Genomic DNA, 15,714 nt, shown 5'->3' with positions numbered 1-15,714 from the left:
CTTGTGTATCATGGGGCAACCAGTGGCGTAGCAAACAGCCATTATAATTAAGCACTTCCCAGTGGGGATGAACCCATTTCTAATGTTTTGGTTATGTACAACTAGTGATCCAGGATCCAAGTGCAACATTGTTTCCTTACAATCAAAAGCATAAACTATCGATTATGTTGTTAAATTTGCTTCACTGAGGTCAGGATTATAATAATCAAAATAATACAAACAGTGCTCAAAAAATTAAGGATGCCTGGCATAATTCGGTTAGTATTTGAACATGCAGACTTTATCAAGCTATAAAGCATTGTTTTTAATGGCAGTGCAGCTATCGGTCATAATTGTACTGCAGTTAATGACAAGTACAACCAACCATTAGACGTGTTTGCACACCTGGAGTTGTGCAGGGTATTGGATGTATGTAACTACTCCTCACCAGTCCCTGTGCACAAGAAACGCCTCTTCTCTTACATGGAACTTTGGGCAGTGGCCTTTTGTAACAGCCTCGGTTAGTGGTGAACCTGCTTGTTCGACACTGAGCGATTGCGATCTTGTGATCACCCCATTTTCTTTGAACCTCTTCTGTGCTGCCCATTGTTTTGCCTGAACATCCTTATCACTTGCATTGCAGTCACTGCTTTAAATGCATGTTCAAGTGACGTTGAGGTGCTTATGTCTTCTTGCCCCCTGCCTAGGTGGCTTGACTTTGTTTTTTTCTTCCCTGTGCATTTGGAGCAGTATTTCATCAAGAATTGGGCAAAGGAACTCATTCCCAGACTAAGAAACCTAAGTACCATCTGCAAAAATAGAGAGAGAAGGACAAATCATACTGCTTAAGTTGTTGAGTTTTGAAGTGAAAAGCTTCACTAACTAGGGTCGAAGCCAAGCTTCGCGTGGGCCGTATGCTGCAAAAGCCGTATTCTGCGCATGCGCGAAACAGTGGCCAGCTGTGCAGCCCCCTCGCCAAGCTCTGCCGGCGTTGCCTAGCAATGCTTAAGAGGTGTGGGACTCCTCCTCATTAAAAAAAACGATTAGTCTCCATCCGGGAGTCCAACCTCCATCCCTATGATCCCCAGCCGAGCGCTTTACCGCTGTGCCACGCCCCAGGTCGTGAAGTGCTCTTCATAATTCCGCTTGTCTACCGTGAGGATGATAGCGGGATTCCACGAGTGACAGATACTGCGATTGGCGCGAAATTTGAAAATACCAAATACTAAAATAGTTAAATCACTCAATTAAGGTGACATCAAGGATGTGAGATCACCTATCTGCCGTCAGCTATGAGGACCAAGCGGGAACGAGTGCGCTCCAATGCCGCCGGGCGGTGCTTCTTGCCTTCCGCGAGTGACAGATGCTGCGCCTTTCCTTTCCTGTAAACGAATTAAAGAACGTTGGTGAATTTAGACGCACTCGACATGGAAGCCAAGGAGAGTTTAGCTGCTGGCGAACGGCGCAGAAGACTAGAGAAATTAACTTCTCATCCCAAGGTAGTCATTGCTTTTCACTGCGTATATCCAGGCATAGCAGAGCTAAGCCATCTTTAATTTTTTTACAGTTCTGTGGGCGAAAGCTTTAAATTTGTGGCACAACTGCAACATATAGTGGTGCCCCTTTTCTCTCATATAACATATACATCAGTCTTATCTTTGGTTAAGGGCATCAAGTGCCCACTTGCATCTGAGAAGGAGAAGATGAGATGCAAGAATAAAGATAAGAATAAGAAGGGGAAAGAAAAATAAGGCATACTCTTCCATTGTGTGCTTATTGCTGCAGTTCTTCATTTTTCATTTTTTATGTGCTGCACAAGCACTTTATTGGTTCCTTCCTGTTCAGCATTTCAGCTTGTAGAATATTGAATTCAGGCAGCAGTCAATATTTAAATGCAAATTTGCATTTGCAGTTACTTCTACTGGCACTTTCAAGGCAAAGTCTTTCTCATTGGTATCCAAGGTTTAAACACCTTCAAGTAAAATACAGCCACCTTTCTTGTTCATTTCCTTCTCTGTGAGCAGGTTTTCCCTAAGACAACTGTGTATGCTGGGATACTTAATTGAGGATAATTCTCTCTCTCTTCTGCACAAATGGTATCATTGAGCAAGTTCTTGTTCAACAAGTAATAAATCAGTGCAGTATACTCATATTTTCACCATGTCATGTGTCGGTATAATGCTGAGAAAGCTTTTAGACAAATGCTTTTTTTTTTAATGTTTAGCACCTCTAAATTAGATTTCAGCATGGTGGATTTTATCATTTCAGCTCAAGAAACTAGTCTACTACTCAAAAGTAATGAAAAAAAATTCTGGCCTATCCCATTTGAACATGGCACCATATTGGGACAGGTATTTTGGAAGAGAAGCATAAAAATACCTTATAAATGAGCTCTTTAAATATCATATTGCAGCCCATTCTCAGTCACTTGTAGATGACTTATACAAAGATCTGCACTCACAACATAAAAGGACACTGAGGACAGCATCATCCACATTTTGTTCATGGTAAAAATTATTGCGTATGGTTATTTTGCTAAGAAAACTGAATTTTAAAGGGGACTTTGTAATGATTGTTTAAGAGTGAATGGCAGTGTGGCCTCCGAGATTTTCAGCCAACAACTACTGCCAGCTTCATCACAGATTTTCTGTGAAAACAGCATGTATCTTCTTTCTTTTACCTGTTCTGGCTTATAGAAGCTCTTATTTTTGCTGAACCTGAACTGTTTGCCACTAGAGCACGGTAATCTGTTAATACAGGTCAGATTCAGTTTGACCTCAGTGTCCCTTCAAGGCCTTCCGACACATCGGTTGAAAGCCGTAGGCCTCTGGTCACTGAGTGAAGGCAGTTGCCAGTTTGCCTGTCCATAGTAGGCATTTTTCCTGGCAAAGGCGCTTGTCTCAAAGACGGGTGCAACATGCGGGATGTACGACCGGAGACACGACAACCTCCAAAGCTCCATGCGTTCCCTGCTGCCTGTCTGCATGTAAATACCTTTTCCTCACTTTTTCATTTCCACCTCCTGTTATCTTTTTTCACCTTTGGTGTGTTTTCTTTGAATGCTATTGATTTAATTTTCTTTTTCCTGCTATATTCGGTTGGTGTTGGTGATTCAAGAGTGCTTAGCAAGCAGCATGCATGCTTTTCTTTTTCTACGCTTGATTCAAAAATGCGCCTTGCATTTATCGCACCTGCATTGTGTTTCATGTGGCATTGTGTATCCTGTCGACGTGTGAACACTGGGATGAGTATAGAGTTTCTTACTCTTACCTAGAGGGAAAGCTGTGCTGCCATCTATGGGAGTTTACATGGAGTTTCCTGACAACCGGTTCAGCCACCATGGGCGCTCAAAGCATCATGGGCCAGAGAGCTACCGAGTGCAGAACTGCAACTTTTGGCAAAAACTAATGCAAAGATAAACATTGTTCTACTGTAAACAATGTTCTAACATTCAATTTTGTGACTATAAATTGCAAAAAGAGAGAGAAACAGCATGTCAGTGTGAAATTTAGCCAATATATGTGATGGCTCTTTCTCCTATTGGCTTAGTTTTGAGCAGCACAAATACCAATATATTTCGCACTTAATAGCACACTTTTAAAGAAAAAAAACATTTTGGAATTATTTATGGTTGTGCAATCACTTAAGGAAGTTTTTAGTGGCATTTTGGGAAACAGAAACCTTTTATTGGCGAAGTCTGCTTTTGCACCTTCGCTACTATGGCTTTTGCGGTCTGTGTACACACCTCGGGATGATGATGATGAAAAAGAAACATCATAGTAACGCCACTCCGTGCACCTGAGAAAAACCAACTCTCCCGCATCAAGTAGGGCACCAACGCATGATTCTTAGCGCGCCCATGGTGGCTGAAGTGCAGCGCCCTCAACTTTCCCTCTAGTTAGTGTAAGAAACTCTATGGGGATGAGGTAGTGTGTATTGGCTTTTTGGTTCCAGCTTAGCTTTAGCAGATCTGATATGGCATAGTTGTTTTTAATTTTTAAGCTCTTTTTCTTGCTTTCAAATCGACCTTTGTAGAAATATTCATGTACTTGTATCCAGTTGCTAATTTATCAATGCAATACCCTGTCAAGCAGCTTACAGCACATCCTTACCACATCCCAGTTAAACGAATAGATCTGAGCAGCCATCCGGCAAGCATAGGAATGCTGCAAAATCGGTATCCAGAGCCATGAAAGTGCAAGGCACTGTTTTAGAAGCTGTAAGCAATTTTCTAGTGTGCAGTTGTTAACATTAAGTAAATTACTAGCAAATGAGGCAATTTTAATATTGTGGGTATAGATCTAGCTGGTGAAGCTATTTGCTATCTATTAATAAGGTAAACATATCTTACTTTAACGTCAGCCATCTGGGTGTGTAATATGTCCTAGTGCATTGTTAGGCAATGGTATCAATCTGGTAGTATGTGTCTAGTACAATTTACCCTTGCACCATTCATACTCTGGGGCCATAGCAGGGTACACTGCACTGTCGTGGTAAGAAATACTGAAGAAATCATCAGATTTTTGGTGTTTGGCCGCTGCTTATTCTTTTTTACACCCTAGCTACTCAACTTTATTACTAGCAACGATTCTATTCATGCAGGTCAAAAGACAGCTGAAAAAGTCAAAATATGTTGCCTTGCAAATGTCTACATAGAGAATGAACTGAAATTTTCATAATAGTTTTCATTTCCTTCCGCTTCAAAAATTATTTCAAACCAGCCACTTGGAAAAGTTCACTGTGGATTTCAGGTATAAGGAATATCAGTTTAATCTCTTCAATCACAACCCTAAGAAGCCTGCAAAATTGTTTGCCTTTGAAATGAGGACAGAACCTGAGCTTGAGTTTGAATTAAGCAAGTTTGAATATACAAGAACGTTCTATGCTTGATACCTGCCTTGAATTGTGCGCTTGCATGGTGCCTTCTCTAATATGTAATACTTTGTTTTCTCACATAACTAGAAATTTGTTTTGTTTGTTACTTGGCGCTGTATGTAGTCAGAATGCTTTACCAAAAATATGCATGTCTCTGATTTGATGATCCATGCACAGGCAGCTAGGAATATCATTATTGTAGCAATGTTACGCCAGGTTTTCGAGCCGTCAGCGGGGCTGCATAATGACCTTTAAGCAGCTAGGGGTCACATAGTTGGCAGGTGGTAGCTGGCAGCTGAAATGGCTTAGCACTAGCTGGACGTCGGGCTGTCAGACATTACGTTTGGCAGGAGCTGCCAACTCGGGCCTATATCCTTTCACATGAAAGAGTGATATCAGAATCAGCCTGCCAGGACCCTTGCATTCATGTTACCCTTAGGCCACTCAGGCACGTTCATACAGCGTAGTTTCAGGTTAGCTTACAACTACTCTGGCCAGAGCTACTTCATGAAGCCGGAGGAAGTATAATCATATAGCAGAACTTTTGATGTCTTACCTGGTGTAGCTGCGTGAAGCTATCACACATACTTGGTTTTACCAAAGATCAACAACAGACATTTTTATTATTTGATGGCTGCCATCTTCTGCCAACTTGTGTAGTAAAGTGCTTATTTGGAAGGGTAGGTAGATGTTAGGTCTCAAGTTCTTGCCTCCCATTCTCAGAAAATTCAGGTGAACATTGCCCGGAAGCCACAGCTCAAACATGAAGCCGTAATTATACGGAAACTTCCAGAATGCCTTTTCTGTAGTGCATTGCGTGTTTGTATCCGCTATGAATAATGAAATATGCAAACTGCAAATATTTACAAACCACACTTTCATTGAAGGCAGTGACGTCAGCACCCATTCCCTTGCATAAAACTTATTTTATATTTAAATGTTGTTACTAAGGCTTAAGGCCTTCATTCATGGCTTGAACTGACTTTAGCCGACTATTTTTTTCTCTTATTTACTTTTTTTTTTTGCCATTGACCTGCAATTCAGGTACAGTTAATCTTATAGAAACGATGAGAACATTGCAAGCTAGTGCACAGGGATGGTGGGGAGCAAGGAATAAGACACTGGTAAACATTCTTTATGTGAAAAATTGTACATCTTGTGATATAGTTATGTAGCTATCGCATAATTCTGCAACAGTTTGACAGCACTATCAAGGTTGCAGATTCGCTTGCACTTCTAGAATGTCCCGAAGATCCTATTTGGCTTTGTCATCAATTTATAGACCGAATTGAAGTCTTAATCATACAGAAAGATCAAAATATTGCACAAAAGGGTCATTATGAGGGCTAATATGATGCCGCTCGCTCGAGAAGGTAAACGTCCAAGTTTTCCCTCTGTGCTTTAAATCGAGTAAAAATTTGTGAGGCTCCATTACTAATCTGCCAAGATCACCGGAGGTGCTTTTTCAAACATGACACTTTCAGACTGGAATGAAATGGGCGTTCATTTTAGTGCTTTTATTTTTTTGTTTTACTTTTTATCTGCAGTGTTTTTTTAGGAACTGCACTGTCACACCGAAACTCGCCTTGATGCTTTTGCAACTATAAATAAAAACACAGACATGGGGGTTGTTAGTGTGAGTATGCGATTTGGACTTTTTTTCAAAACTGAATCGAATAAGAACAATGTAGCTAAGTGCTGAACCCCAATCAAGTACGAATCATATATTTTTACCAATATTCATTACTTGAATATCCATGCACAATGAGCAATCTTCGGAAACACAGAAACATTAGCGGCAGCGCTTTGGTATGGTGCTATAGATAATTGAGGTAAAGCTATAGGTGGGAAGGTTTTAAAGGGTTGCAACACGAAGTCAGTATGTATCAAGCTGTACGTATAAGAAAATAGCATTTTGCTGTTGATGATGGGGAGAATAAACTGAAGCCGTTCTTCAGACACTTAAGGGTGATGACAGTTACATATGAGGCATGGCATCTGAGACTGGTTGAGATTGGTCATCACAGCAGGGTTTGCTCAACTCTAAGAGTAGTGACGTGCAGTCTTAGAGGTCATATACATTAGCATTATGATTTCCAATGCAAGAATGACCCATGTCGTGGCACTATTTACCTTCATCTTGTGCACACTGGTTGCAGCAGGATGGCATGTGACATAAATGTGGGCCTTCTTTCGGAGCAGTCTTCAAAAACACCTTATTAAATGCGGTGGACCTTGTTGAAACTTTATGCAAGTTATCCCAAATTTTGAGGGCATATTTGATTCGCTTGAATAATTGTATAGGAGAGTATTAGATGCACTATTCAAAATTTCGAAATGCTTGCACTTGCCTAGCCACGAGCAGTAATATTTGTAGTAGCTGCAAAATGGAATTTATATTTTACAGTCTCCAGGGAGAGAAAAAGACATAGCACTCAGACTTGCATACTTACATCTTATTAAACAGAACATGTGTGCCTATTCGTCAGACCTGGGACGCAGTAAGGGTGCTAAAAATCTGACTCCAGATTGGCCAGCATCGGACGCTTACCCTGGCAACATTTAACACTGGAACCCTATCTAGTGAGGCCAGTCTAGGAGCTCTACTCAGGGAACTCGAAGGCGCTAAATGTGATATGCCATAATGAGGTTAGAAGGGCAGGTGAAGCATATACTGTACTAAAGTACTGGCAAGTGTAGAGCTACTGAGGTTCAGCAAACAGATGAGAACTAGGGCACGAATGGAAAGAAACAAGGCTACTAAGACGAGACAAGAGAGCGGACAAACACAAACGCAGTGCATGTGTTTGTCTGCTCTCCTGTCTCGTCTTAGTAGCGCTATTTCTTTCCATTCGTGATCATGTTCCAGCCAGCCCATACTCGCCCTCTTCCAGAGAACTAGGGGTTGGGTTTTTGGTCAGTAACCATATAGCAGCTGGAGACTTTGAGCAGTTCTACGGCATCAATGAGAGAATGGCTGACATGGCAGTTAAGCCTAGTAATAGGCATAAACTTAAGGCTGTACTGTATGTTACATGCTCACACCTGTTCATAATGACCAGGTAGTCTAAATCTTCCACGAAGACAGAATAAACCATGGGCGAGTTCAATTTTAGGGTAGTCAAGACGCAGGCTGAAGACCAGGAAATAGGGGATTATGGTCGTAGAGTCTAGAGTTATTGGTGGAGTTTGCCAAACGCAATAATTTCATAATCATTACTGTCTTGTTCAGAAAACAGAAAAACCAGAATTGGACATGAAAAAGCCTAAATGCGGAGACTAAAAATTAAATGGATTTCATGTTGTGATCGTCTAACCCTGGCATTGTATAGTATGTAAAGGTTGTCAGAAAGCTGTGATGCAGTTGCCACAGGATGGTAACGTTTCAAATTAGTCTGGACTTCAATAGGGAATGGATGAAACTAGTAAAGAAAAAGTCTACCAACAAATTAGCAGTAAGAGCGGAAAGTAGAGGAATTCAAGATCTTACTGCATAATAGATATTCAGCTTTAACCAAGGGAGGTGATCCTAATATAGAACCAATGAACGATAATTTCATAGAGATTTTACTGCATGCACAGTCAAAGTAGATGGTAGGATAATTAGACAGGATACCAGAAAACCATGTAAAGTGGTGAAAAATCTCATTAAGAAGCACCAAAGCATAGAAGCCTCCAGTCCAACAGACAGGATAGAACAGGCAGAGTTATCAAAGCTAATCAACTAGCGTTAAGTATCCAACATAAGGAAGTATAATATTGAGAATTCAGCAAGCCCTGAAGAACAGTGGTAGCCAAAACGTGGTCAACAGCAAACTAGGCATAGGCAAAAGTCAAATGTATGTGTTAAGGGACAAGGTGGGCAATGTCATTACTATTATAAGTAAGATAAAATAATCAAGGTAGCCAACAAACTCTACACTGATCTATATCATTTCCAAAGCAATCGGGTCGATAATGAGAGTGACAGTAACACAGAGCAGTCAGACATTCTGCAATTGACAGAGCGAAATGAAGGAAGCCTTAGAAGCAATGGAAAAAGAGAAGGTAGCTAATGAGGGTCAGGTAACTGCAGATTTGTTGAAGGACAGTGCAGCAATTAATCTATTCCAAGAAAATTGACCCCTCTGTGTATGCAGTGCCTCTTCAAGTCGAGAGTAGTGGAATCTTAAAGAACGCTATCATTGTCTTAATTCATAAGGAAGAGGATGCTAAGGACTTGAAATATTACAGACTGATCAGCTTACTGTCCATTACTTACAAGATATTTACTAATCTAATCTCTAATAAGATCAGGAAAACCTTAGAATTCAGTCGACCAAACATATCAATAAATCATATCCACACTACTTACTAACCCGATGATATAAAAATGCTCAGACCAGGATATAACCAATCCCTATAGATAGCTATCATAAATTATGAGAAATCCTTTGACTCAGTCAAAAATTGGGGGGATTTAAGCATGACTTGAGCCTAGTGATAGAGCGAAAGCTGCTACTGTTGCAGCGATAGCCTCTACACTGCCTTTGCAATCTGCAGTCTTTTCATAATTTTTCTCATAATTGGTTCACTGGAAAGGAAAGGCACAGTATCTGTCACATTTGTTCTGTGGACACCTGAACCTCACTGTAAGGGATAGGAGAAAGATGGGAGTGCAAGAGAGAAAGAGGTGCGGTAGTGAAGGCCTGCCTAGTATTGCCAGAAACCAATCATCATTATTTGTTCTTTTTCGACGGCTGCCAGCATGCTGCCTTATCACTGTGATTCTAGGGTGAGAATGATTCTAGGGTGCAGATTGATTTCTGTATTCTTTGTTTATGCTCGTTGCCCAGAGACCCAGCTTTATCAGTTTCTTTGTCGCGCAAAGACTCAGGTTACTCCTGTGTGTTTCTACAATATTCCAGGTTAGGATATTCACCGTTTGCGGCTTTATCTAGATGTTTCTTCACCACCTTTAAATTGAGCATTGACGGGTGCGACGCACATTCGTAGATCGACGACCGCTGAGCACGATTGTTGCTATCGTCACCACTGATTGCTTAGGTCTCTCACGGGCACAAGTCAACCTAGTAAAGAGTTTATTCCAGTGAAGATCAAGCCTTCTCATTTGTTGACAATGACATTGTCACCACTACGTGGCAGTATTTTCGACCACCTGGGGATTTTTACGAAAGATGTGCTGTATTGGAGGGCTGCAGAGTAATTTTGACCACCTTGGAATCTTTAACGTGCACTGACATCGCACTGCACACGAATGCCTTTTCGTTTCGCTTCCACTGAAACCCACCTGCCGGTGGTTGGAACCAAGCCCGAGTACTTATAATAATAGTAATTGGTTGACAGGAAAAGGAAGGCACAGTATCTGTCACACTGTTTTGTGGACACCTGAACTTCCCTGTGAGGGAATAGAGGAAGGTGGGAGTGAAAGAGGAAAGATAGAAGGAGGAGCCAGGAGTAATTTCAGCCACTCGGGGATCTTTAGTGTGTACTGACATCCCACCAGCACAGGGATGCCTCTACAGAAACGCTGCCAGCGGCGGTCGGGATCAAGCCCAAGTACTTTGGTACTTTAGGTTTTGGGGAAGGGAAGGCGAGGGATGAATCCAGGGTATCGTGGACACCTGCATGTCATTAGGCCAAGGTCACTTGAAGAACAAAATTAGTGCCGCACTAAGACTGGCTGTACCTAGCATAGTGAACGTTTAGCTTCAAGTGTAAATTAGTTTATAAGAAGAGAAAGGCGCAGTATCTGTCAAGGTCGCTTGAAGGTTAAAACATTCGTGGTGCTGATGGCTCGAGAAGCTGGCGTAGTGAAATTTTCGCTTCAAAATCTCGGCAGTCATTGCAAAATCAGGATGTAAATGAGCCATATGTGAAACTGTTGGAAGATAGGTATAGTTGCCATACAGCAACATTAGTCCTACATAAAGAAGGTAATAAAATCCCTATGAGGAAGAGGGTCAGACAAAGGGGCACAATTTTATTCGCCACTTGCTTAGAGGAAACGTTTGGATATTGGTGACAGTTACAGTGAATACCTCAGTAATGTGCGATTCATTGATGATGTTGCCTTGCCTCAGGGGACAAATTGCAAAGTGTGAATAATGACGGGCAAAGCAGAACAGTGGGCCTAAAGATTAGTGTGCAGAAAACTAAATTAATGTTCAACAGCCTCGGAAGAGAACAGTTTACAATAACTAGTGGCTCGCTGGAAGGGGTAAAGAAATATGTCTACTCAAAGCAGGCAGTTACTGCTTATCAGGACCATGAAAGGGAAATAACTAGGAGAAAAAGATTGGAATGGAGCGCATTTGGTAAGTACTCGCAGATCATGACTAGCAGCTTATCGGCTCAAGAGAAAAGTTTATAAAATTTGCATTTTATCATTACTCACCTATGGAGCTAGAATGTGGAGGCTTACAAAAAAGGGTTCTACTTAAACTGAGGACAATGCAGAGGGCTATGGAACGAAAAATGGTAGGTGTAATAGGAAGCGTACAGAGTGAGTCGGAGAAATAGCTCGAGTTAATGACATTCTAGTGCAAATTAAGAAGAAATGGGCATGTGCAGGACGTGCACTGCAAAGACAAGATAATAAATCCACCCCAGGAGTAACACACTGTATTCCAGGAGAAAGAAAGCATAGCAGGAGGTGGCAGAAAGTTAGATGGGTGGTTAAATGTAATCATCGAGAAGAATGCCGAGATCAAGTGGACGTACTAGCTGGCATAGGACACGGTTATGATTGGAGGTATATGGGAGAAGCCTTTGCCCTGCAGTGGGTGTAGTCAGGCTGATGGTAGTGATAGTATGTGTGCTCATTTACTGAGTAAACTGTGGTGCTATATTTTTTTTTTTTTTTTTTTCTTTTACTTCCTTTATTCTTGCCTTTTCCTCTTGTTTCCATGTTGTGGGTTGAAATTTTTTTTTTTTTTTTCAGAAAGGTGCTGATTGCCTTCATTCAGTGTTTTTTTCCATCCAGATGGCAAATATATTTCTTTTACTTACTTTAAGCAGCCTTATAAAGCACTATTATTCATGTATACTTGTGTAATGATCACAAAATCGTCACTTAATGTGAAAGGCAGGGCTAAGATCGTACAAATGTTTTCTCATCATTCATATTTCCTGCTAGCTAGTTGCAATGTTTGTCGCTAAACCTCAAGTGACCGAATTGCTTGAAATGCCAAGTTACAGTTTAATGTTTGCCCATCCAGTAAACTTGTGGCATTGGTTTCAGACACCGCCTGCCCAAAACCACATGGTGGCTTGACCTGCGACCAATGTTGAACATGCTGGCCACTTCTGACCGCTACCTGCGAGAAATGGCCGGGAAACACCCTCTCCTCATAGAGCAGTCCATCTCTGAAGACATAGAAGAGGTTGCCTACAGCATCTAGACAGTCTTCCCTTCCCTCTGTGTCCCACGCTTTGTTCCCTCGTATCCTTCTTTTTAGGGCAGACGTTGGGAGCTCGTGGCTCCTTACAGAAGCACTGGTCAAGGTTGTAACAGGTGGAATCCCAATTTTTTACTGTTTGGCAGGAATAGAAGAAAATAGCGTGACTATGTAAGGAGTCTGTATTTTACTCCAAACCTGCCAAGCTAAGTGTACGTAGATAACTATGCTCTGTACTAGTCGAGCAGTTTGATGGGCAGAGATTATTGAAGTTATTATGCCGAATCGTGGTGCACCTGAGAGTATTGCAGAATCGACATGCAGTCGTTTTCTTCAGTATTTATTCGGCCTCGCTTACGTTTTCCCATCCCTCTGATGCCACTAAGCTGAGCACATGGTGCATTTATAGAGTGCACCAAGATGTAGTTCAGTATCTGCTGCAAACGTTTTTGCAAATTCATATTGTGATATTATTGCACACGTTGTTCTTGAAGGTAGCAATCTTGAAACAAGATGGGCGAACACCTTGGGGGAAATGTATGGAAAACCTGGTACAGTATGTTTGTTGAATATCTTGTTCTTGTTCCCGGGGGTTCATTGGTTGCTTCTTGTAATCGTGGATGAGTGCCCACCTTCTACATGTTTGAGCCTGAATGAGTGTTGAATTTTCGTATGCACTATGTTTAGAGATGGTAGCGAACCATGTCTATTTCATTATGGTTTCAGGTTAAAGGCTGTCTCTTGTTACTTGGCTTAGACCAGTATTTCCTTCATAGTAGTGAAACGATTTATTTCTAAACTTGTGAGGCATCTAGTGTTGTTTTCTTCTAGGGTTTTCAAGGACGCACAATGTTTTATGTCTCACAGGCTGATTGACATTTGAAATTACTTGTAATTATTCAACACAATCAATGCAGAGCTTCTTGTATGTATATAGGGTACTTGTTTATGTATATGGCTTCCACTAGTATCTACCATAATGCCCTTGCTAGGGCAATCACATGAACAAGATTTTTTTTTTTTTTGCTGGTGCTGTAATAGGCCAGAGTTTTTTTTTTTTTTTTTTTTTGATGATATTGGCACTCTTTTGTGCTGTGTATACAACCAATTAGACTGCTAAAAGCATGCTTTTTATCTTATGATATTTATTGTTTGTGCTGCTTAAAGCAGCTTACTTTAACTGCATTGTTGTTTTAGGCGTCTGATGTCACATTTTCAAGTGAAAAGCTCTGTGCATTTGAAAAGGAGAATGTGCTGTTCAGATGTCATTCGCAAAGAACATTGTAGAGATTGGATATTTATAATCGAGAATAATTATGCAGCCCTAGTGCTTAATTTGGGTCATTTTTGTGCTATGTCAGATGCAGAAGGTGCATTTATTATGCAAATTAACCTTTTAAGCTCGGAAATATGGCAATGCGGCAGGGGTTTCGGGCCACGGAAAAAGCGGTTTTATTTGTTGGTTAGGAAAATTACACGCGCACTGTTCATTTCAGCTGGAAAATAAAGCCATAACGGCACCACTAAACACCAAAGGTCCTTGAAATGCTAGGAGAGGGTCTCCTAGCATTTAAGAAAACTCCTTAACTCCATCCTCTGGTAGAGACTGAAATTTGTTGGCTTAAGGACCTTTGGGCAACAGCGCTTATTCTTTTTGTCAAATATTCAAAGCACGTTTTTTTTTTTTGTGCAGTTTTTCTATTTTTGGCATATGTGTTTACATAGTAAGAGAAGTAGTAAGTGTCTCTCATATATTTTTTTTCTTATCAGTGTTCGCATATTTCAAGCAAAGCTCTAAGCTTATTTTTCTTCATCTGATAAAAGACATATACACTGCATGCTGCTTTTGATTCAGAAGATAAAAGTTTTGCATTTCTGAGAGATAAAGCAGTGCTGATATTCCTTTTTTTTTTTTTTTCAATTACTTAATTTTTTATTACCCCAAACCTGCCAGGCCAAGTGTGCATAGATAACTGTGCTCTGTACTAGTCAAGTAGTTTGATGGGCAGAGATTATTGAAGTTATTATGCCGAATCGTGATACACCTGAGAGTATTGCAGAAGCAAAAGTATTAGTGACATCCAATTTCCATGTGTCCCCCAATCAGATGACTCGAGTTCAGTGACTGGTAGCGACGCTTTCAATAACGATGCAAACTTGGAATACAAACACTGATCCTCAGCAACCACATAGGTTTTAAAAGGACACTGGGAGGAACTCCATCCAATTAGCGTTCTCAGTAACAATTTATTCTCCAGCTCTTTCTGGCAAAGTTTACATTCGTCCTCCCGCAAAAGACTAGATCGCCGAGAACATCACGTTTAGAAACCTTCCCACCAAACGATTCAGACTGATGGTGTTTGTCACTGAAAAGGACAGGTTGCCAGCATTTGCAAGTGAACAGTGGTGCAGTGTAGCATCTGAGACCTTCACCCCAAGAATCAGTGTTGACGTGCATATTCTTACTTGCTAAACTAGCCAGTGGTCTCTATGTTATGAAAATGTGGCTTCCGATCAATGCCGGCCAACTTTTATTTTTTCTTAGTGCCGCTTTAAGGAGTAAGTGGTCTCCAAGTGCACATTTTAGTGATTCCTCTCTACACTGCCTAGTCACTTGCAGCTGTCATTTCCTCTTTCTTTTTTTAAGTTATTGCCCTCACATCGCAGAACAATGCACAACAATGTCCTCATTGTCCTTACCCCTCTCCTTTCTGCCAATGTGTGCTGTGATTTTTTTCAATACTAATATGACAAGTTGTGACAACGGTCTGCTGTCAGCACCTATATATGTAATTGTACACAGAGCTATCGGCAGCCCTGATCGTAGTCTTTCAAGTGTGCTTGTGTGTGTGTGTGCATAACACTTGCAGCATAGTTCCTTTTGTGCTGTACCCTTTTACTCAGGACTCGTGACAGCTCCATGCTTTTCCCTAAAATGCACGTGCAAAAAGCAGCCTTTGATGATAGGCATGTATTCAGGGTTCTTTCTTTAAGTTACTTTTTGCTCAAAATATATTGTTGTGCCATCAGTTACGTTTTTTCTTACAACCAACAATGTTGAAAAAATTTACTGCTATGGATATCCAAAGGCCTTTCCTGGAATGTTTCCTAAACATGACTATTTTCATGTTAAACGGAGTGGCATTTGTAGCTAATTTTAATTTAAGTATTCTGTATGTTACACAGTTTTTGTGTTTTCTTCTTCCGAATTTAGAGCACCTTTATGTCTGCATGGCAAAATCAGTAGGACGTATCATTGTACTGTTACTGTTCATTGGTGTGTAATGCCTGTTAAAAATTGAGAATAAAATCTTGAAAATTGTCTGTTGCTTCTGTCAAATTTATTATTTATTTTTTGTCCCGCTACCAACATCAGCTGGATAGGTTCTTCTGAAAACTGAGGTTAAACAGATAAATATATTGCAGAATTCGTCTTCTCTGTATTCTTTTTGCACCAACT

The 15,714-nt window shown here is 40.8% G+C and overlaps 1 protein-coding gene across 5 annotated transcripts in view; it reads left to right on the top strand.

Moving 5' to 3' along the window:
* The window catches only part of Pfk (ATP-dependent 6-phosphofructokinase), a 73,262-nt gene that overhangs the window by 46,177 nt on the left and 11,371 nt on the right, over positions 1–15,714 (top strand). The window contains exons 19-20 of one of the 5 annotated variants that reach the window (XM_084602857.1): positions 6,402–6,490; positions 12,098–12,230. The exons of 3 other annotated variants lie outside the window; for them this stretch is intronic. In XM_084602857.1, coding sequence (XP_084458983.1) covers positions 6,402–6,444 — 43 coding nt within the window. In that variant the 3' untranslated portion in view covers positions 6,445–6,490; positions 12,098–12,230. Of the gene's footprint in view, positions 1–6,401; positions 6,491–12,097; positions 15,577–15,714 lie in introns of those variants that run through there. One more of the 5 variants, XM_084602854.1, reaches the window with a different exon arrangement.

Source organism: Amblyomma maculatum, chromosome 4 (assembly GCF_055883805.1).
Source record: "Amblyomma maculatum isolate TAMU_Amacu chromosome 4, ASM5588380v1, whole genome shotgun sequence".
Taxonomy (NCBI): Eukaryota; Metazoa; Arthropoda; class Arachnida; order Ixodida; family Ixodidae; genus Amblyomma; species Amblyomma maculatum.
Note: the sequence above shows the minus strand (reverse complement) of the source record. Positions and strands in the feature narration are given on the sequence as shown.